The 24,245-nt window shown below is 47.2% G+C and overlaps 1 protein-coding gene across 1 annotated transcript; it reads right to left on the bottom strand.

Moving 5' to 3' along the window:
* Positions 1-925: 925 nt before the first annotated feature.
* On the bottom strand, positions 926-2,482 carry LOC124305567 (uncharacterized). The gene is made up of 5 exons (XM_046765144.1): positions 2,345-2,482; positions 1,930-2,115; positions 1,523-1,636; positions 1,154-1,462; positions 926-1,063 (listed from the first exon to the last, which is right to left on the bottom strand). The coding sequence occupies exons 1-5, from the start codon at positions 2,480-2,482 to the stop codon at positions 926-928; spliced, it is 885 nt and encodes a 294-aa protein (XP_046621100.1).
* Positions 2,483-24,245: the final 21,763 nt, after the last annotated feature.

Genomic DNA, 24,245 nt, shown 5'->3' with positions numbered 1-24,245 from the left:
CGCCGAGGAAGGTATCGCACAGGCTAATGCTATGCCAGCACCCGGACCTTATATTGCTGAACCTCTTGAACGAAGAGCACGCCTTGCTGAGGGACGCCGTGTACAACAGCAACTTATCCGAGACAACTTTATGCACTTGTAGTTGGCGGTGTATATGTGACTTCGTGAAGAATCCGGAAAATCATATGAAATACAGTAGCGCCCAAAAGTATTTTGACAAACATAGTAATTGAGTTAATCACATGCAAGAATAAACTACAAAAATCAATAATATTATTTGTTGAAACAAATTCGATGTTCTATATAGTTATAAAAAATAATCTCTCGATTACTCGAAAATGAAGTTGAAATAAAGAAAAGTAAGAGAAACGATTAATCAAAGTGATAACGAATTTCATATTATGAAAATACTTTTGAGCATGACTGTATGTATGTGGTGAGACTTGATAGATATATATATCTTATACCATATCTCTAGCGTTGAGATGTCCTGTACATGACGAAAATTGTATATAATTTAAATTTTTTTGAATGAGAAGAAGCGTGTGAGTTTAAATTTGTATTGCTTCCTCAAAGTCTACTGTCTTTCATCGATTTTTCGCTATGAAAAGTAACTTGTGATTTACTCTGCGGCTGAGTATGTTTTAAGGTTTCCATGGCAATCCTATGGAATTTAAGAAAAAACGAACAAAAAAATGTGCATAACCTGCCAAAAAAAGATGGGCGTTCAAAAAAATAGTTCAAAAAATTAAAAACTTTATTTAACCTGAACTCATTCGGCGTTTTTATTTTCCATCTCAATTTCTGAGCATGTCACTGGCACAAAATTCTTAAAAACAAAACCACGTCTGTGTGTAAGAAAAGAAATCATACATAAAGTTTCATATTATAAAAAAAAAAAAATTTAATACGAATATGATAGACATTAATGAAATCCTGTCATCGCCACCGCTATTGAGTTCAGAGCTTGGCATATCTGCCTCTTTACTTCTAGCTTATCATTCTCCAGCTCCAGTCGTTTGGCTTCGTTGTTTGCAGAAATTAGCATCGCCTGTGACATTCTCTAAAACATGTAAGTACAAATATTTGCACAATTCCACTGGCATAATAATTTGCAGATCGATTTATTCATATACAGTTTGAACAGAAATACCTCAAGTATTTCGTTCTGCTTTTCTTGCATTTCAACAACTGTCTTGAAGACATCATCTTCTCTCTCTTTTATTTCTTGCGCAAGGCTCTGACATGTGTGTGTGGCTGTTTTTATGTTTGGGGTTGTCTGCTGCAATGATGGATGTGACAGTGTGTGCGATGATGATGCTATGCCTATGCCATCTTCACCGCAGACAACTTCTACAAATGTTTTGGGTTCTGAAAGGTGCTTTGATTCATCAGATTCTTGTATGGTGTGTTCCTCCTCTTGTCCTATTGCCGTGTCTGATTCTACGAATAAAACACGTTGCTACAACATCATATCATACATCATTATCGTTAGTAATACACGTGGCTGCTCGGGACATACGCTTCCAATTATGGTGTTTGTCGAAACTATGTTGTACTCTTCGACTACTGATATATGAGTAGATATCTCATTTAATACCGACTCGTCTGCTTCCCGCAGTTGTGTAATTGCAGACTGAAATATGTACATGAATGAACACGTTTGGCTTTTCAATCATATAAATGGAAGGGATTAATTTGTATACCATTTATGGGGGCTGAGCTAGAGCAGTTGATCCGATATAAATGAGTTCCTTTGTTCAGCGTTAAATTAAACTTACTTTAATACTATCAGTTATTATCGCTCATTCACGCACATTTTTTAAATTATTTGCCACAATTTTGATCTCGTCTTGTACTCTGTATGTAATCTATCTAAAATAATATCTTCTGTAAGCAGTTTTTATATTTAATGTTCTCATTACATACGATCTCTTCAGGCATCGAATCAGAGACCCTGCACCCTTCTGTTGCTGCAGGTCCTATCAATCCGAGGATCATCAAATCTTCTTTCGATAGTGTATTATCATCCATAGGAAAATTGCCAGTTTTGATGGGGGCATTTTTAAGGCTTACAGCTTTGGGTCTGACTCGAGTTTTTATATCCTTCCAAGCCTAAAAAATGCCATAAGAACTGTTCTTTGAAAACAGAGTTTCTACCGTCACAAAACTTTCAGTCTCGTTTCAAAACTTTTATTTCAGTTCTGGTAGAAACTTGGTAAATGAGAATAAAAAATTCACCTATTACGGTTTCATCTATAAGTAAATTACACTAACTGCAAATAAACAGTGTTAAAAAAATCAACGTTTTTATAAGGAATAAAGGTTTTCGAAGTTTACTGACTTTCTGCCACTGAATTTGTGTTTTCTCAATCCCTAAGGAGTTCAATTCCCTTGTTAGTGCCTTCCACAATTCGTCTCCTTTTTCTTTTCCTCGAGCACCTATAAGCCGTCCTGCTGCAAACTCTCTATGGTTATACATATATTCAATCAAATATTTCCTTTGCTTACTGTTGTGCTTGTGGGAACGTTATACTACTTCAGTAGGACTGTAACAAATCCATGTTCATATTAATGTGACATCATAAAACCTGCCATTATCATCTTATAAATATGCCTAGTCTTATAACGTCTTATAACAGATTTTTTAAATAGCAATTTTGTGAATAAATGTAGCTAACAGAAGTAATACACAGAACAATGAAACAGAACTTTTCTAGAGATCATAATTAAGGTTATGATCTGTTATATATTAATATAAATGTATTATTTCATTACTTATGTATTAATTTCATATAAATATTAATCTCATATATTATTTACTTACTTACTTCATTTTGTACGTTGATTCTTATGTCACAAATCTCGAAATCACAAAAATTTTGATGGTTTATTTATTATTACCGCAAATAGCAATGTTACATGAAAAAACTGTTATATCGCCGCCTGACAAGTCTAGGCTCACGGCTTCTTTTAGAACGGGAGGTTCAAACCACGGTTTAAACGCAACCATTGCGCCGGCGAAACCGCTTGTTTGTAACGCCTGACGCAAAATAGCACCCGGTACAGAATCGCTTTTTATAAAAGCGTCGCTTCCGCAAGCGATCTTTCGTGTTGCGTCGCTTCACAGCGACCCTTCATTGCGTCTAGTACAGAATCGACCCCCAGGATAATTATGTGAACAATCAGGTTAATTACGCAACGTTCCCAAAAATTGAGGGTGTCACCGAGGAAGTATCAAGTGTGAATAACACCGAAATCGTTTCAAACAATAAAAATAAAGTAAATAGGGAAGATTTCGAAACTTCGGAGACGACGTTGGGTGACGTGTTTGAACAATTCATGAAGCACGAAACGGAGATAGATGGGGATTGCTATTTTTTGAACAGTCAAGATAAAATATATGAAAAAATCAAAGTGCAGGCGTTAGAAGAGTCAGTAGGCGAAGAGAAGAACTTTATCGATGATTTTAATGTAGTTACGGAAAAGTTAACGAGTTTTGAGCCGTCAAAACGGGAAAAAATTGTAGAATTAATAAGGGCGTATCGTCGATTGTTTTCGGACAAACCGGGTTGTGTTTCGATATACGAGCATCATATTAAGCCGATAAAGTCGAAACCTGTCGGTAAGCGGTCGTACCCAGTCCCACTCACTCTCCGTGACACGGTCGATCGCGAAATAAAATTAATGCTAGATGCAGGAGTGATTGAGAGATCTGTCAGCCCATATTGCAATCCCCTTAGGATCGTAAAAAAAATGACGGCCGACTGAGAATCTGTTCAGATGCTCGGTTTCTAAATCACGTCATTGAAGGAGATAACGAGTCCCCTCCACACATTGAGGAATTGATGCAAAAACATCAAGGTCGAACTGTAATGTCGATCGTCGACCTCACATGTGGTTATTGGCAGATCCCTCTCGCCCCCGAGTCTCGTCATTATACCGCGTTCTTGGATGGAAGTACCCTGTATCAATTTCGAAGAGTTCCGTTCGGGTTGAAAACTGGCGGAAGTGCATTTATTCGCGCGTTGAGTATCGCTATGAAAAACGAATTTAATGACTTTGTAACGACATATATAGACGATTTACTCATCACGTCGAAAGATTTTGATGAGCACCTGTTCACCTCAAACGGTTGTTTGAGCGACTTCTCCGACAAAATTTTACACTCAAATTAAGTAAAATCTTATTATTTCAATCCTCTGTTCCGTTCTTGGGATTTGTGCTTACTTCCCGCGGCATTGTGCCGGATCCTACAAAGCTGGACATTATTAAAAATTTCGACGAACCGAACAGTAAGCTGCATCTTCAAAAATTTTTGGGGTTATGCAATTACTATCGTCGATTTAGTGTGTGCCATGCCAGGTTTGTGGATCCGTTGCGAGCGTTGTTGAGGAAGGACACGCCATGGAAATGGACGGTTGAACACTCAGGGGCGTTCCAAGCGTTAAAGAATAATTTCATTCAATGTGTTAAATTATCACACTATTTCCAAACCGATGCATCTGATCGAGGGGTTAGCGGGATTCTTTATCAATTTGATGATGAGAATAATCATCGAATCATTTCCCTTGCGAGTAGATGTCTTAACACCGCCGAAATAAATTACACTACAACCGAAAAGGAGCTGTTAGCTGTGATTTAATCGGTCCAAAAATTCAGGATGTATCTGGTTGGAAATAAATTCGAAATCATTACTGACCACAAGAGTCTCGTGTTCCTTCGGGAAATGCAGATTCAAACCGCAAGGTTAACGCGATGGACTCTTTGCTTACAGGAGTATGATTTTAAGATTAGTTATTGTAAGGGAAGCGACAATATTGCCGCTGAGTTTCTTAGTCGTAATCCCAATAGCAAATTTTATCAGGATGATCCTGACACAGTTTTGATCTCCGCGCTTCGATTTCTCGATGTCAGTCCGGATGAAAATCGGTCAATTGACGCGTTGTATCTTATTTGTCAGCTTGAGATGGATCCCATTCTGAGAAAAAATTTGAAGGGTTTACGGACGTTGCAACGGGAAGATTTAACGATTCGGAAGTTAGAAGAAAATTTGCAAGACTTAGATATCGAACGCTATCAAAAATATTAAGACCTTTGGTTTCATAAAAAATCCGTAGAAGACAGTTGGGCCGTTGTAGTTCCCTTGGCCCTGCGAGATCGTATTGTCCAGTGCGAATACAGTAGACTTGGTCACGTGGGCGTGTTTAAAACATTAAGCTATCTGAAGCGCTTTTTTTATTGGAAAGGAATGTCGGGAGACGTAAAACGATACGTCTTAAAGTGTGACTTATGTCAGCGAGTCAAATATGTTGGTCGTCCGGTAGAAGGCGAATATTGTTTTGTAAAATCGGATCATCCCCGCGATCTAGTCACTGTCGATTTTTATGGGCCGTTACCTAAATCCTGTGCTGGAGTCCAGTATATCTTTGTCGTATTTGACGCTTTTTCGAAGTTGGTAAAATTATATCCCATAAAAAGGGCAACCACGCGCATTGTGCTGAAAAAGATTTTCGAAGATTACATGCCCACTATCGGGAAACCGAAGAGACTCTCAGCGAATGACGGTTCGCAATTTACGTCAGCAGCATTGAAAAACGCTTTAGATCAGGCGAATATTCGGATTATACATTCCTCCATACGGCACCCGCAATCGAACCCAACTGAAAGAATCATGCGAGAGTTGGGTCGATTTTGTCGAACGTTCTGCGCTGATCATCACACGAAGTGGGCCCGTTATATTCCCAAAATCGAAAAGCTCTTCAATTGCACGACCCATTGGAGCACCTGGTTCATTCCGTTTGATTTGCACTATGGCAAGAAAGTAAAAGACGGAATACCTGAATTAATTGCATTTCCGGTTGAGCGAGACATCCCTCACGAAAGACGGATTGTTTTGGCGAAGGAACGATTGTTCAAAAACTTCGAATCACGAAGAAATAATCAGAGAGCGAGACCTTCGCTGGATTTGCGAGTGAAAGATCTCGTTCTATTGCGTGTACCATACCTTTCGAGTAATTCCGACCGGGTGACCCATAAATTTTTTCATGTGTACGAGGGGCTGTATGAAATAAATTAAGTTATCGGCTCCAATGCGTTCGTTCTTAAACACCCAAATACACAGAGAATTCTGGGCACGTATGACCGAACCAGCTTGCGAAAATACCACACCGACGACGGGCTTGACGAGGCTGTTGATCCTACTGAATAATTAGATATAGAGACAATTCTAGGGTTGCCCTCTTGATTCTGACTCTCTCGTATTAACTTAAGTATAGGCTGATGATATGCGAATTGAATTGATGACGTGAATGATAATTCGAAATGTGACCCAGGTGATGAGATAATCAAATTAGTATTGCTCATTATTGATTAGGGATAAGTTGTACGCGAGTATGGATGAATGTCTGTGTAAGCGGAATATGAGTATTTATTCGAAATTTAACGGAAGAGTGAGAAAACTTCTCTTCCTCGAGATTATGTTGGTATGTTCGGGTTAAAAGGACGCGAGATTTCTCCTCACCGTCAATGCTCTTCTTAAGGATCATTGGAGTTTGGTCGAACTCCTCCACACGGTCTCACCCGCGGTCAACGTCCCCGTCGTGTCGATCTCGAGGGCTATATTTCACCGTTATGGCATTGGAGCGGTTTGCGCTTTTGGCCAGTCTCCCGATTCCTTGAAACAAAATTCTTTGTCAGTTTCCTCATGCATCTCACCGTCAATCAGGTGTCGCATTCGAGGGGGGAAAATGTAATGGTCCTCTTTGTTTGAATCATCGTGCCCTGTTGGAAAACCTAGATGGAAGGGGTTGTGACGTTGCACCTAGAGTGCAAGTCATAACAAACCCCAAACCAGCGGGGAAAAGCCGAACGGGTGAGTCCTGTCCCGTCGGGAAAGGCCCGAACATAACCGAAGCCCCCCGACGCTCGGCAGAGCCGAGCGCCAGCAGCATTACGACCCCGACCTGCGAGGCAGTACCACGTCGCCGAAGCAAAGTCCACGAGAAACGAAGAGGGAGAGAAAGAGAAAGAGAGAGAGAGAGAGAGAAAGAGACCCCGACACACACACACCGTCACACGCACACCATTCTACACCCACGCCGACAACGCCAGGTTAGCCTGCATTCTACCGCCGATCTGCTCCTCCCCTCGCAATACCAACCCTTTCTACCTCACACTCCCCGTCACACTACACCACCCTCCCCTCGCAATACCAACCCTTCCGACCTCATATTCCCCGTCACCTCCCACACTCCCCCCCCACCCCCCCGCGCGCGTATCTGTAAGTTAGTATTAAGTAACGCTAAGGGCTGAGGCGTGATCAGCCCCCGCTCAAGTCTACAACCCTTTTGTACCTCTTAGTTTACGTCGACCCCTTGTGCAAAAATACACACACCAAGTTTTACCTTTCACATCCGCCCCGTCTCTAATTGTCTCTTCCCCCCCCCCCCCACATTATTCGTGCGGACTTAAAACCCGTCACAAATTGGCGCCCAACGTAAATTACCCACATTTTTACCCCAAATACGAACAATTAAGAGACAAAACACAGGAATAAACGCTAACAAAGTACACACAGACTCACGAAACAAAGCTACACAGTCACGAAAATTCGAATAAAGACAGTTGAACACACACACTACCAAACACGAGACACACAATGGCAGACCAAGGACACAGAGAACCACAAGGCCTAGCGCGCGAACACATGGACATACACACACCCGAACGCAACCAAAACAACTCGACACAGAGCGAGCCGCGCGCGACACGAGATCAACAAACGCCGACCCAACCGCAGGAAATGAATAGAAGACGCTCGATAAATTCACCAAACGCAATAAATATAGTCGATGCAGCTATCATAGAGAATACAAACAATTTACATAGTACACAAATTCAACATCAAGAAAGCCCAGAACCAACAAATCCCACACAAACATACAATACAATCCCAACACCTACACACACGCAAACTAACACGGTAACAACCAGTCAAACGAACCGACACTTCACGGGAACAGACACATTTTTAGCCACCAACACTCGTAACACACGACTTATACAAAATCTGATAGACCTCGGAGCACTACCAAGCGACAGAAACGAATACGAAGACCCACACATATACAGCACACAGTCAATACACCACACAAACAACCAAAACACGACACACCTAAACCACACACCAAACCCGAACAGTACATACTGGAATCAGCCAGCTATGGCAATGAAAACAAAACAAACATGGAACATAAAATACTCAGGAAACACAAACGAAGACATAGACGAATTTTTACAAAATCTCCGCGACTATCAAACGGGTTATGAAATACACGATACACAATTAATCAACAATCTCAGCCCGATACTCGAAGGTGACGCAAAAAACTGGTACAGATTAAATAGAGGCAAATGGCGAACACTGGAAGAATTCGAAAGAGACATTACACACGCATTTCAAGACATACAACATAGGGATAGACTGGAACAAAAAATCAAAAACTACGTACAAGGACCAACACAAAAAATCACACAATTCCTAATACAATTTAGAACACTACTATCACAACTAAAACCACCATACCACCCACGAACACAATTAGACCTGGCATACAGAAACATGAAAATAGAATACAAGGCATACATAAAACCATACGACTTCGCGAACTTCGACCAACTGGAAATGGCCGCAAAAGAATGGGAAGCAAATATCGAATGGGAAAACCCGAGACGAACAATATTAGGGAACTACACACACCCGCGAGAAACCTACACACACCAAACACACCACACACAATACATCCCATACAAGTACGCACAAACACAACCCCGCCCAGCAATACTCCCAACACCAAATATACCACCGGCACTCACAGACAACATACGACGAAACCAAACGAACCAAAACACGCAACAGACTCGAAACCCCGCAATCACGTATAACTCACCACACTACACTCAGCAACAAACACAAACGAACCCAAACACAGGCACAACACCACGCAGATGCTTTAACTGCAACCAACCCGGACACTTCAGATGGCAATGCACACAAACACAGAACCAGGGAAACGAGTAAGGGTTGACCCAGCAAGGGTGGAGGGCAACCCCACAAACAACACAAACACACCCGAGACAATAGCACCTACAACAGATAACAACAGAACGGAAAGTAGGTTACACATCAGAATCGAAATACACGGTCACGAATTTAACGCACTAATAGATACAGGCGCAACACACTCATACCTAGGCGCAGAAGTAATACAAATACTACACAACACAGACACACAAATAAACAACACACCCGACAGAACAGCTACAATGGGAAACGGAACACAGGTGACGATAGAAGGAGCAGTAACACTCCCAATAGGCCTCGGCAACATAACAAAAAAAATTAATTACGGAATAATACCAAACTTAGGCTCGCAAGGTATCATTGGGAACAGTGACTTAATAAGATTTGGAATACTAATAAATTATGGAAAAAACACATGGTCACTGATAGACGACCCACAGACACACTACCACATGCAAGCTAGACCACAAAAACTACCAACACCACTCAAAGAATACATACAAACACATCAACCACGATAAACACGACACCAATCAACACAAACACACACAAAACAAGCAAAAGCAGCAGAAAAATTAGAAGCAACGAAACAACAAACGTACCCGAAAACAAAGATACTATATGCTATCACCAAAAATTAGAGAAGCCATCCACACAGAAATAGGCAAAATGCTAAGAGAAGACGTGATCAAACCATCAGAAAGCAAATGGTCGAGCCCAATTGTTATGATAAAAAAACCAAATAACACATATCGCTTCTGTTTAGACTTTAGAAAAGTAAACTCAGTATTAAAAAAAGACGCATACCCACTACCATACATGACAGCAATATTAGACAAACTACGGACAGCACAGTACATATCAAAAATCGACTTAAGCCAAGCATACTTCCAAATACCACTCGACGAAGACAGTAAACACATAACAGCCTTCACAGTCCCGGGAATGGGCTTATTTCAATTTAAAAGAATGCCATACGGACTGACAGGCGCACCGGCGACATTCCAAAGACTACTAGACAGACTCATAGGCCCAGAATGCGAACCATATGCATTCGCATACTTGGACGACATAATAATAGTAACACAAACATTCGACGAACACTTACAAAGACGAGAACAAATACTCAAAAGAATTACAGACGCGGGACTAACAATAAACCCAGAGAAGTGCGAATTCGGATGCGCACAAGTAAAATATCTCGGATACATAGTAGACAGACACGGACTACACATAGACCCCGACAAAACACAACCCATAGAAAACTACCCAAACCCAAAAACAATAAAACAACTACGGAGACTAATTGGCATGGCATCATGGTACAGACGCTTCATACCTAACTTCGCACACATTACAGAACCACTAACACGACTACTGAAAAAAGACCAGAAATGGCACTGGGGGGAAGAACAAGAAAACGCAACGAACACAATCAAACACGCACTCACATCACCACCCACACTCGCATGCCCAGACTACACACAAACATTCACACTACAAACAGACGCTAGCGGAACAGGGATAGGTGCCGTACTAACACAATCTCTCGATGACGAAGAGCATGTCATAGCCTACGCTAGCCGTGCGCTAAGCGAGGCAGAACGTAAATACTCGACAACTGAGAGAGAATGTTTGGCGGTACTCTGGTCCATTAAAAAATTCAGACCGTACGTGGAAGGATATCAATTCAAAGTTATCACAGATCACCACGCACTGAAGTGGCTTAGAGAATTAAAAAACCCCACAGGCCGACTTGCACGATGGGCATTAGAACTATTAGAATACGACTCTGACATTACACACCGAAAAGGTACAATGCACGACGTACCAGACGCACTTTCAAGACGACACGAAGACGAAGAACACATAGACACAATAGAAGACACGACAGACAAGTGGTACACATACAAAAAAACACAAGTACAAACACGCCCAGAGAAAAACGAGTCGTGGCGAATCAGAAACAATCAACTATACTTCCACCGCCCTAACCCCCTACACTCAAACCTCCTACCAGACACAAACCCATGGAAACTAGTCATACCCAAAGACAAAATAACACACATACTACACGAAAACCACGACGTAACACAAGCAGGACACTTAGGGATCGAAAAGACATACCAAAGCGTAGCAAAAAAATATTATTGGACGGGGATGTACAGAGACACAGTAAACTACATAAAAAAATGTGACACATGCCAAAGAACAAAAACAACACAAGCGCGACCGGCAGGACTAATGGGCATTAGAATTATCGAAGAACCGTGGACAGTAGTAGCCTCCGACATCATGGGCCCACTCCCACGATCAAAAAAAGGAAACCAATACATCATAGTGTTTGAAGACCTATACACCAAATGGGTGGAAATCATACCGATACGCAAAGCAAACGCCAAAACAGTAGAACAGACATTCCACTCACACGTAATATCACGATGGGGTACACCACGCATACTACTAACAGATAACGGCACACCATACATAAACAAACTCGTACGCGAACTGACAAAAAAATTCAACATAAGACACGCAACAATCCCCCCATACCACGAACAAGCCAACCCCGTAGAGCGAGTCAACAGAACCGCTAAAACAATGATCCAAGCCTACGTAAACAACGACCACACAGAATGGGACATACACTTACAAGACTTACAATTCGCAATCAATACATGTACACACACATCAACTAAACACACACCAGCCTTTTTAAACCTAGGAAGGGAATTAAATCCCACACAATGTCTAAGAAATCAGTTAGAGAACGACGACGAAGTAGAATTACAAGACACAGACAGATGGACAGACCACTTGAGACGACTACAAATACTTAGAGACGAAGTACAGAGGCACTCAATAGAAGCAAACGAAAAACAAGCACACTACTACAACCTACGAAGACGAGACATTCAATTCAAGGAAGGAGGCAGAGTACTGAAAAAGAACCATACACTCTCATCCGGACCAGAACGAACGACAGCTAAGTTAAGTAAAAAATTCATAGGCCCATACATAATCACTAGAAAAGTCTCACCCACAATAGACGAATTAACAACAGAGAGCGGTAAAAACATAGGAAAATGTCACATAGAAGACCTAAAATTATATACATAATCAAATAAGCAACAAAAGAACCACGCCCAATAACACGCCCCGAAAATAAACTAACATGTGTATTCACCCCACAGAAACACAACATGGAAAAGCAGCAACCAAAAATACCGGCCCTGATGACAATGCGACTGACGAGACCGACGACAACGACAACACAGACAGAAAGAACACCACTATTGCAAACACCAGGACAGGCCCCACACCCACACAGATACGGACGCGACGGCACACACCAGACTGAGACCCGACGAACCCTACTACCGACACCCACCACATACATAAAGGTAACACAGACCACCACGACAACAACACACACAACAACCACTGCACCCACAGCCACACAGAGACACTCACAAACACACACACCGATGACCACACACACAAGTACACTCTCCGGACCAAGGCAATGCCCGACATGCCACGGGCTGGTCCGGGGCACAAAATACACAGAACACATACAAACCTGTACACAAGCTAACACAGACACACCACACCCACCACAAATTGTCACACACCCACCAACAGTTACCCAAACCACACGAACTACAGCCACGCACACGACTACACACCCACCCACCAAGAAACAAACACCCCACACAACCACACGCCCCACATCCACACCAACACCACGACACACACTACCCCCCGCATCACCCCCTCAATGGGCACACACCAGATTCGCGAGACCACAAACAACAGAAGACAGGATCTTACAGACATTCGCCAACATGGACAGACACACAGAACCGACACAGACGAAACGAACATTCAAAAAACACACAGGACCACCCCCCGAAATAATAGCCATAATTGCAAATTTACAATCAGCAAGCACCCTGGACGACGAATTACGAGCACAAAGAGAAAGATACATGACCAGACGGGCACACGAACGCACAAACACTGACGAAACAGAAGCCGGCACCTCAACACGCCAACCACACACCACACATCTAACAGCACCACACAAAACACAACCCTCAAACACACCAGACACCGACAGCGACACAGATTCCACCACCTCCACCGCAGAAACAGTCATACGCATCGAAACCACACACACAAGCACGCTACAGACACAAACGACGGACAACGACACAAACAGTACCACCGACACCACCTCACTCACGGACACAGTCGAACATACACAAACACCCCAACCAACCACACACACCACGCGGGACTCAAAACGATACAAAAAACGAAAATCAATACGCAAACAGAAAAAAGAACAAAACAGAAAACACTAGACAAACTGACAACACCAAACGGACGGACGAACAACGACGCACACACAACACGGAACGCAATACTATACAAAAAAAAAAAAAAAAGGGGACAAAACAGAAAACACCAAATACACTAACAACACCAAACCGACGGAGAACAACGACAGACGGAGGCCAAAGAAACAGAACACAACCCAAAAAGACAGAAGAGAAGGGAGAAGCAACCACGAGCCACGAGGTACAAAGAACAACGCAAAAACTCACCAAGACCCACACCGACGAGAGCCACCGAACCAAAACCAAAAATTCAAGTACAAAATAATATAAGAATAGAATAAGTTTGTATAAGAGGAAAAACATGATTTTGATTAAGACACAAGAGACTAAGTAGAATAAGTAGATATAAGACAACCCACAACCCACACCAAACACACACCCCGCAAATACAACCCAACCTACATCCCTTATCCCCGACAGATCGGAGCAGACAACACAGAAACAACAGAAATAACAAAAGGAGAATACACAGACGAAAGGACCACAAAATCCGTCACCGAAACCGGCTCACCCTATAGGCCTCGCCCCGCGTGGGGAGGGGGGAGTTGTGACGTTGCACCTAGAGTGCAAGTCATAACAAACCCCAAACCAGCGGGGAAGAGCCGAACGGGTGAGTCCTGTCCCGTCGGGAAAGGCCCGAACATAACCGAAGCCCCCCGACGCTCGGCAGAGCCGAGCGCCAGCAGCATTACGACCCAGACCTGCGAGGCAGTACCACGTCGCCGAAGCAAAGTCCACGAGAAACGAAGAGGGAGAGAAAGAGAGAGAGAGAGAGAGAGAGAGAGAGAGAAAGAGACCCCGACACACACACACCGTCACACGCACACCATTCTACAAACACGCCGACAACGCCAGGTTAGCCTGCATTCTACCGCCGATCTGCTCCTCCCCTCGCAATACCAACCCTTTCTACCTCACACTCCCCGTCACACTACACCACCCTCCCCTCGCAATACCAACCCTTCCGACCTCATATTCCCCGTCACCTCCCACACTCCCCCCCCCCCCCCCCCGCGCGTGTATCTGTAAGTTAGTATTAAGTAACGCTAAGGGCTGAGGCGTGATCAACCCCCGCTCGAGTCTACAACCCTTTTGTACCTCTTAGTTTACGTCGACCCCTTGTGCAAAAATACACACACCAAGTTTTACCTTTCACATCCGCCCCGTCTCTAATTGTCTCTTCCCCCCCCCACATTATTCGTGCGGACTCAAAACCCGTCACAAGATCTGATCAATCGAAATGAGTAAATTCTAACGTTGTGGACCACTTATCGATTCTGGATTCCGGGGTGAGGAGCCAACGAGGGATCTCGTGGCAATTAAAAGATAAGGAGAATCTGTTTCAATGAAAAGCTTATTTCCGTTTGAGCTCACGAAATCAAAATCATCAATCTTAAATATTGTGAATGTTGAATGTGCGGATGTTTGTATGAGTGTGTGTGTGAAACGGTATGACGAGGATTTATTTGTTGTTTGAACGTTTATGTAAAGAGAGAAAAAAAATTAAATTATAGACACGTGTCCGAACAATCGAAATTGAAGAGTAAAAATATTACAACCTTGTCCAGCACTTATCAAAATAGCGAAAATTTTACGAAAAATGCCTTACTATTTCTCTAGTTTTGAAGCCGGAAATGTTTGGTCTCAGATTCGGTTTGAATGACTCTCTTTTGACTAATTGGACCCCCGAAAACTCAGAAAACGCAGCGATATGAGCGTGGGATCAGCAGAAGTGAAATGGCGAATGAAATTCTTGGTTTTTCTGCTGTAACTTTGGATGGGTTGATCTCAGCGTATTGGGACTGCGCACAATCAATTTCTCTTGCATAATGACGTCGGAATGCTGCATGTAATAACACATTTCAGCACTTGTCAGAATCGGGGAAATGATCGCCCAAAAAACCCAACAATTCTTTAGTTTTGGAGCCGAAAATTTTTGGTCTCAGATTCGATTCATATGACCTCTTTCTGACTGATTGGATACCCAGGAACACAGAAAACGTGATGGAAAATATGCGAGATCAGCAGGAGAGAAATGGAGAACAAAGTTCTTCGTTTTTCGGTTGTAACTTTTTATGCGTTAATCTTAGCGTATTCTCATTGCGCCTAATCAATTTCTCTAGCAAGATGACGATGGAATAGCGCATCAGAAATGCTATCCAAGCACATGTCAAATTCGCGAAAATGCCAAAAATTTACTATATTACTTTAGTTTTGCAGCCAAAAATATTTCGTTCCGGATTTGATTCAAATGACCCTTTTCTAACTAATTGGGCCCCCGAGAACTGAGAAAACTCAGCAAAACGAGCCCGGGATCAACAGGAGCGAAATGACAAGCGAAATTCTTTGTCTTTCTGCTGGATATTTTGATTCGTTGATCCCAGCGTAATGGGATTGCGCTCAATCGATTTCTCTTGCAAAATGACCTCGGGCTAGTGCCTGAGAACACCTTGTCCAGCACTTGTCTGAACAGCGAAACTATCACAAAATATGCATTACTATTTGTTTAGTTATGGAGCCGAGAATATCTGGTCTTAGAATCGGTTGAATTGACCCTTTTTCGACTGATTGGACCCCCAGGAATTTAGAAAACTCAGCGAAACGATATCGGGATCGACAGGAGAGAAATGGCGAACAAAATTCTTCGTTTTTCAATTGTAAATTTAGATGCGTCAATCTCAGCGTATTGTGACTGCGCCCAATCGATTTCTCTAGCAAAATTACGTCGAAATAGCGTATGAGAAAACCTGTCCCAGCACTTGTCAAAATCGCGAAAATTTCGGCAAAAATGCCCTATATTTAAATAGTGATTATTCACAAGAGTGTCTAATAACTATAAAAATCACGCAGTACTCTATCGCGCGGATCGTCACCAGAGGAGTCCCCCAGGGATCCGTTCTGGGACCGCTCCTCTGGGATGCAATGTATGGAGTGGTAAAGGTGCCTGGACCCGACGTTTAATTCCAAACATCGAGCCATGGTACCACCGGATTCATGGAGAGCTGAACTACACGTTAACGCAAGTGCTGACAGGCCACGGGACCTTCGGCGAATACCTCCATAGATTTGGTAGAAGAAAGAGCCCAAAATGTGAGTACTGCGAGGAGATGGCTGTGGACACTCCAATGCATACACTCTTCGAGTGTAAGAGCTGGAAGAACTTCAGAAAGGATGACTGAGGGTACCACGAACCGACCCTGACCTCAGATAATTTAATAAATATCATGCTGGAAACGAGGGGCAACTGGGACGCCATATCCGGGAAAGTGATGGAACTCATATCAAACAAAGAGACAAGTGACCGGAACAAAGGGCACTCATCAATAATAGACCATGAAATCACCTATTCACCATTTTTACACATGCACTTGCACACGAAAATTTAGATATTCACAGATCAGTATATTGACATGTTTTTCATCTTTATTTTACTCATTATATTTACCTTATTTATTTTATTTTATCTCAGTGACTTTACATCACTTTTTATCTATTTATTTATAGTCAACTCGCTGGGTGGTAAATAGGCTTCACGGATACTTAGGAACCAGACTTCTTAAGGGATTCCTCCCTTCTAAACGATATAGGCAAAGAGTAAGAGTACAGGAAAGATAGGGCTCTAAATCCGATAGCGAGATAAGAAATAGAACTCCCTAACGTATATCATCTCTTGGAAGGGTGCTACCCGAGGTTCCCACGGGGAGGAGCCACCGACCAGGAGCGACTGCCATAGCCGGTCCGAAGCCCAGTTGAGAAAAGTAGACGGGCCTAGCTGAATCTAACCTTAGTCCCACGCTGGCTACCCTTGGTGGGCGAGGTGTAGGCGTCCGGGCTGGTCTCTTTAGGAGGGCACGCTACGGTGCCGCATCGCGCTTCCTGGATCGGGTGCAAGATGTAATGCCGAAAGGCGGTTCCTTGCCCTAGAACTGAGGAACTCCAACTCGGCGGTAGATCTTCGGCAAAAAAAAGGTTAGGTCGGGCTATGTTAGGTGAGGTTAGGTTAGGTTAGGTTCCCCTACGTCGGCTCTCACCTTGTCGCGGTGTAGGGGCTTGATGGCCGCAATCAATCTTGAGGATCCGACGCCCCGGGACTTCAAAATCCCAGGGCGGGAGTGATTTTAGACAAGTGTCCACTCAGAACAGCCGGCCCAGCCTCTTGGGCCTGGGTGTATGAATGGTGGTTCGAATAGGCGATGTGTACATGGGATGCGGTTGGGGCCCCTGGGGCGGTTTCTCAGAGACTCACCAAGGAAGAAGTAGTTGCCGACCGACCGGGGCTCGGGTGAGGTCAGTACCTTTACCGGACCTCTGTGGCGTACTACGGATGAACGTCAGTCCACGGAACCTCGGTTCCATGGCGAAGGTCCCAGGAAACCACATGTTCAACGTGGGAGAACTGCTCACCGCATGTGGCCGGAGCCAATCTGGGAGTTGAACCTGGGGCCCTGGGCGCATGCGTGGAGGATTACCTGGTCAGTATTTCCTCATACCCGACGCCTGGTAGGTCAAATCCGGCAACCTCTTACTGGGTCGAGGCCTACCCTGTTTCGGATTGACAGGGGAATCCCCGGCCTAGCGACGCTGAGGATGCAGGGTCGGCGGGTTCGCGCGGATAGGGCAGACCACCCGTCGACCGACAGAGGCTTCCGTCCGAGGGCGCAGGGATTTTACCGGCGGGGATAGATGCCACACTGCGGTGTGGCTGCCATGATAGCCGAACCGTCGTTATCTATAATTTGTTTCAGTATGGATTATTCAACATCACCCACACCAAACCATGGAGTTGAGGATAGGGAGACGCGGGGATGTCCCATCATCAGGGGAATTAGCTGACCCCCCCCCCTTACGGCAGGGACGGGAACCGACCCAGCGGCAGAGGCATCTTCGACCAAGGCCACCGGAAAGGGAGAGAAGGAGGAGATCACGCTAATAGCCCGTGCCGAGAAGCAACCCCGGCAGCCTCAGTGCCAACAGGGGAGCAAGAGAAAGAGAATCGAGCTCACCCCGCCAGGAGTCGCGAGTTCCTCAGACGAGGAGGAGCCGACCCTGCCGCATAGGCCAGGAAGCACGCGGGGGGGTAGAACCGGAGCCCCAGAAAGCGGGACCGGAAAGGCGAGAGCCGTGCTTTCAGCCAAAGAGGGTGGAGAGGGCCAGAAGAACACAGGTACCCGCCCTGAGGATAAGAAGAGGCGCGTTGTCCCCAATAAGGGGGTCAGCGCAGTAGGGGGTTCAGATACCGATGAGACGGGATCTGAGGAAAGTACCCAGAGCCGGCGTCCGGGGAAGGCGAAAGCCCCCCCTACTACGACGACGAGAAAAAAGGTCACCGCCGTGGTGACGAGCTCCCCAGAGGATGCTCCGAAGGGGATAGGCCCCGTCGAATACACGCACATGACCGCAGCAGATCTGGGAGCCCAGATCAGGGAGTAGATGGTAGAAATTGACGGCATCAGGACAAAATGCAAGTCGATGAACGGCAGACTAAACAGAAAGATAAAGAAGAGAGTGGGCTGGGCGAAAGAAGCTCTGTTCACCCTTACTGGCAAAGCAGTAACGGCAGCCGGCCCCGCAGAGCTACGGGAAGAGAATAGGAAGCTGGAGACCCAGGTTCGCGATGGGCTAAGGGAGAGGAAGAAGCTCCAGAAAAGGCTGGAAGAGTACCGGGTAGCCCTAGCGAGAGCCCAGGCGGTGGCCAAAACCCCCGCAACGGACACCTACGCGAGGGTCACCAGGGGGATACCCCCAAAGGCGCTGTCGCTTGACATCCAGGCGGCGGCGGTGAACACCGCCGGGGAAACCAGCGAGGGTCAGCCGACAGCGACGTCGACCGGTGCCTCGGAACTCGAACTCCGACTCACGGGCTCCGAACTGAACCTGGCCCGGACGAGGACAAGGCCTGGAATGAAGAGCTGGTCAGGCAAGCCGCGGCCCTCAGGCAAGTTGCGAGAGGAGGTCAGCCGAATCTCCCGCATGCTGCGCAGCACAAAAGATGGGGGAAATCCAAGCCTTACGGCGGCCATCCCGGCTGCCGTAAGGAAAATAGGTGCGGCCCTTGGACCGCCTAACAAGGCGCGCGTGGTATCTAGCGCAGCCTGAGACACCGCAGAACCCATAGAAGCCCAAGGCGCGGCAGGCTCTCCAATGGAGGTAGGCGACGACGCCTGGGTCGAAGTGGGAAGAAACGGCACGAAGGGGCAGAAGAATAAAGAGGAGAGAACAACCAAGGGGAACCCTCCAAGAGGGGCAAAGCAAAGAAGGCTGGCAGCGGAGGCCAGACCAAGGGTTCTACCTTCGACCCAGGAGCAACCAGGTGCGGACAAACCACCCGGAGTTACCCACAAGGCCCCGAGAACCGCGGCGATTGCAATAAAATGCAGAGGGGAGAGCGCCCCTTACGCAGAAATCCTGCAATTTGCCCGCGGCAAGATCCAGCTGGAAGAGCTGAACATAGGGACGACCAGTGTTCGACGAGCAGTCAAAGGCGGGCTGCTTATAGAAATACCCGGACCCGAGAACGCAAAGACGGCGGACGCCCTGGCGGAGCGACTCTCCGATGTAATCTGGGGAAAATACGGCGACGCAGTCCAGGTGACGCGACCGTCAACCAAGGGTGAGCTGAGGGTACAAGGGCTGGACGACTCGGTGACGACGGAGGAGCTGGCCGGCACCCTAACGGAACTGGGAGGATGCGGATCACAGGAGATCCGAGTAGGCCTTCCTCGGAGAATGGCTAGCGGGCTCTTCAGCGCTTGGGTGCAGTGTCCTCTAAGGGCAGCGACAACCGTGGCGGCGAAGGGTGAGTTTAAAATAGGCTGAACCATAGCCAGGTTCGAGCTACTGGAGGCGCGGCCCCATCAATGTTGCAGGTGCTGGGGCTTCGGGCACATAGCCGCTGCGTGCAACGCACCGGCAGCGCGTGCGCGTGCGTGTTTCAGGTGTGGCGGCAAAGGACATTAGGCGAGAAGCTGCACTTCCGCCCCGAAATGCGCGGTGTGCGACAATAAAGGGAGGAACAGCGCCCACAGGATGGGATCGGGACGCTGCGCGTCGGTCAGTGAACGAGGTCGGGGGCCCGCAGCCAAGGACACCGTAGATGGCCAGGTTCTTTCTGCAGAGCAGCCTGAACCATAGCCGGGGGGCCCCAGGACCTGCTGAGCCAGTTTGCGCTAAAAGAGGGGGTGGATGTGTGCCTCATATCCGAGCCACACTCGATCCCGGGCGCAGACAACTGGTTGGGCAGCGAGGATGGCCTGGCGATCATATGCTGAAAGGGGGAGGGTGATGCACCGCGGTGCTCCCTACTGGAGAGAAGAAGGGGGTATGTGGCGGCCAGATGCGAAAACATAGTAGTCGTGTCTGGTTACATATCCCCCAACGTCCCTATGCAAGCGTTCGAGGCGTTTATGGACGACCTGGCGCGAGTGGTCCGGTCAGCAGGCGACGGTGGCAGAGGGGTACTGGTGGGCAGTGATTTCAACGCCCGCTCGCCGACATGGGACCCAGCGGGGACAACCGCAGGGGGGAGTTCTTAGAGCGATGGGCGGCGTCGTGCGGAGTGAGCCTGCACAACGATGGGAGTACAGCAACGTGTGTCAGGGCGCAGGACTCGTCAGTTGTTGACCTGACGTGGTCGACACCGAGCCTGACGCCGAAGGTGCAGCAATGGCGGGTCCTCACGGAGAGGGAGACGCTCTTGGACCACCTTTATATGGCATATAAAATACAGGGCCGCCAGCGCGTGACATCTGGGGACGGGGGTGGACACGCACGGTGGAACTGGCGCAGATTTGATCCAGAACGCTTCGGGGAATCCCTAATCACCTGTCTGGCATGGAGACCAACAGGCGAGGACCAGACTACGTCGGCCGGCCTCGCTGCATGGGTGGAGAGGACCATGACGCAGGCTTGCGACGCGGCCGCTCCCAGTGCCCGAACCAAGGGCTATAGGAGGACCACGTACTGGTGGAGCGAGGACCTGGCTGAACAGCGTAGGCGCTGCGTGGCAGCAAGGAGACGCCTCACCAGGGACAGGAGAGCAGCCAGCGGCCCCCACGACGACAGAGAGGCCGAATACCGGGCCAGTAAGCAGAGGCTGCGGGACAGCATAAAAGCAGCAAAGGCCAAGGCCTGGGAAGACCTCGTGGGTTCCGTAGAATCAGACCCATGGGGCCTACCTTACAAGCTGGTGCTGGGTAGGCTCCGCCCCGCCTCGAGGGGCCTGACGGAAACGCTCGACAGCGAGATCTTGGGGACACTCCTTACAGCGCTATTCCCAAGGGGAGAGGGCAGCGAGCCTGAGAGCCAGGAAGACCGAAGCTGGAACGAGAGATGGGCGGTCACGGTCGACGAAGTGCGGTCCGCGATCAAGAAGGGGAGCAGGCAAAACACCGCCCCGGGACCAGACGGCATTAGAGGCGCCGCGTGGGCAGGGGTCCTCGAGGGGATGATCACACTACTCACGCGGACATTCACGGCGTGTCTACGGGAGGGGCTAATCCCACGATCCTGGAAGAGGGCCCGCCTAGTGCTTATCCCCAAAGGAGGCACGTCCAGCGGATCTCTCCCAAAGGTCAGACCCATATGCCTTTTGGGCGAACTGGGGAAGGCCTTCGAGAGGGTTCTGGCTTCCAGACTAGGGAACTGGATGGAAGAGAACCCCCGGGCCCGGCTGTCGGACGAGCAGCATGGCTTCCGAAAGGGGCGGTCAACAGTGGCCGCGCTAACCAGGGTGCGCGAGTTCGTCGAGGGCGCCACAAGGACGGGAGGCTGCGCGGTGAATGTATCTTTGGATATAGCCAACGCCTTTAATAGCCTCCCGTGGCCTGTTATCAGAAACACGCTGGCGACGAAGGGGGTACCCGCGTACATGCGGCGAATTATTAACGCCTATCTTCCCACAGGTACGTCGAGTATACAACGAAGGGCGGGGGACTGAGAAGCCTGGCGGTGACGGCCGGAGTTCCACAGGGGTCTGTTTCAGGTCCTCTGCTGTGGGTCCTGGCGTTCGACGAGGTCCTGCGAGTTGGAGCGGAGCCACGCTCCGTGGTGGTATGCTACGCGGACGACACCCTTGTCTTCAGTTCCGCGGCGGAGCCAGTATCAGCAGTGGCGCTGGCCAACGTAATGGTGGCGAAGGTGTGCCGGCTCATAGCGGGCCTCGGGCTCAAGATATCGGCCAACGAGACGGAGGCGGTCCTTTTCGGCCGCACGGGAATGGGGACGGCAGAACTCCTCCCGGACTTAAGAGTAGGCTCGGAGAGGATCCCACTGGCGGGGTCCATGCAATATCTGGGGATATGGCTGGACTCCGGTCTCACATTCCGGGAGCACTTTGCGGCCATGGAAATGAAGATCGGAGGCATCACGAAGGCCCTATCACGACTGATGCCGAATTTCAGCGGGCCGTCGGAGGCAAAGCGGCGACTGTACGCCGGGACCCTGTTTGCGGCCATTCTGTACGGGGCTCCGGTATGGGGAGACGTGCCGCAAACGTCAAAGCCCATACAACGTGCCATGGGAAAGCTCCAGAGAAGGATATGTACGAGGGTGGTCGCAGCATACCGGACGGCGTCCCTCGTGTCTGTCACAATGCTGGCCCGAACGACGCCGCTACATCTGGTGGCTGGTGCATATCTCCGAACATACGGCTGGATGCGGGAGACGCGAGCGACGATGGCATCCTGCTCCACAGACAGAAGCGAGGACTGTTCGGGCGAGAGAACTTCTCGCTGCCCGCGAACGATGGAGGAGGTCCCTGGAGGGTCCCGACCTTCCCTGGTGAAGAAAGTTACCCGGTTTGTTACCTGGGTCTCATCGACAGATAACTGTAAAATTTTTTGCGAACCATGTCAATTGGGAAAATCACATGAATTGCCGTTCAATAGAAATTCAAAAAAGGTCTCGACAGTGGCCGGGAAAGTGATGCATACAGATGTGTGCAGTCCCATGTCGGAAAATTCACCGATCGGATCTCGATATTTTCTGACGTTTAAGGGTGACGCGAGCAGTTATCGTCATGTTTATTTTCTAGAGAAGAAATCGGAGGTGTTCCGAAAGTTTAAAATCTTTGAAAGCATAATCACGAATAAATTCGGGCGTCTGATGCAAATCTTGCGATCGGATAACGGGCGCGAATTGTGTAACAAAGAAATGGACGACTATCTCGCATCACGTGGTATCACACACGAGACGGCGGTGCCTTATACGCCAAAACAAAACGGGAAATCAAAGAGGGATAATAGAACGATAGTTGAGAGCGCGCGTACAATGCTTCACGCGAAAAACTTACCAATAAAATTGTGGGCGAAAGCAGTAAATTGTGCAGTTTATGTTTTAAATCGATCAGTGTGGGCACAAGACCAAGTCACTCCATACGAAAGGTGGGTTGGAAAAGCTCCAAGCTTAAAACATCTGAGAGTTTTCGGATCAGATGCATACGCAAACATTCCGAAACAGTTTACCAAAAACTTCGACGCACGTGCTAGAAAATTGATCTTTGTCGGATATCAAGAAAACTCTCCAAACTATCGACTATACGATCCGGCAACCGGAAAAGTGAGCGAATTTCAAGATGTTGTGTTCAACGAAAAACTTGGAAAAATAAGAGCTGGAACAGCTAAGGAGGGCGAAGACGAAAGAACAATGCTTCCTGCAGTTTCCACTGAGAATGAAGAAGAGGAAGAAGAGAAAGAGAAGGAAGTTTTCGAAGATGTTGAAGTCTCGGAAGACGACGCAGCCGGAGCCGCGGCAATTCA

This window comes from Neodiprion virginianus, chromosome 5 (assembly GCF_021901495.1).
Source record: "Neodiprion virginianus isolate iyNeoVirg1 chromosome 5, iyNeoVirg1.1, whole genome shotgun sequence".
Taxonomy (NCBI): domain Eukaryota; kingdom Metazoa; phylum Arthropoda; class Insecta; order Hymenoptera; family Diprionidae; genus Neodiprion; species Neodiprion virginianus.
Note: the sequence above shows the minus strand (reverse complement) of the source record. Positions and strands in the feature narration are given on the sequence as shown.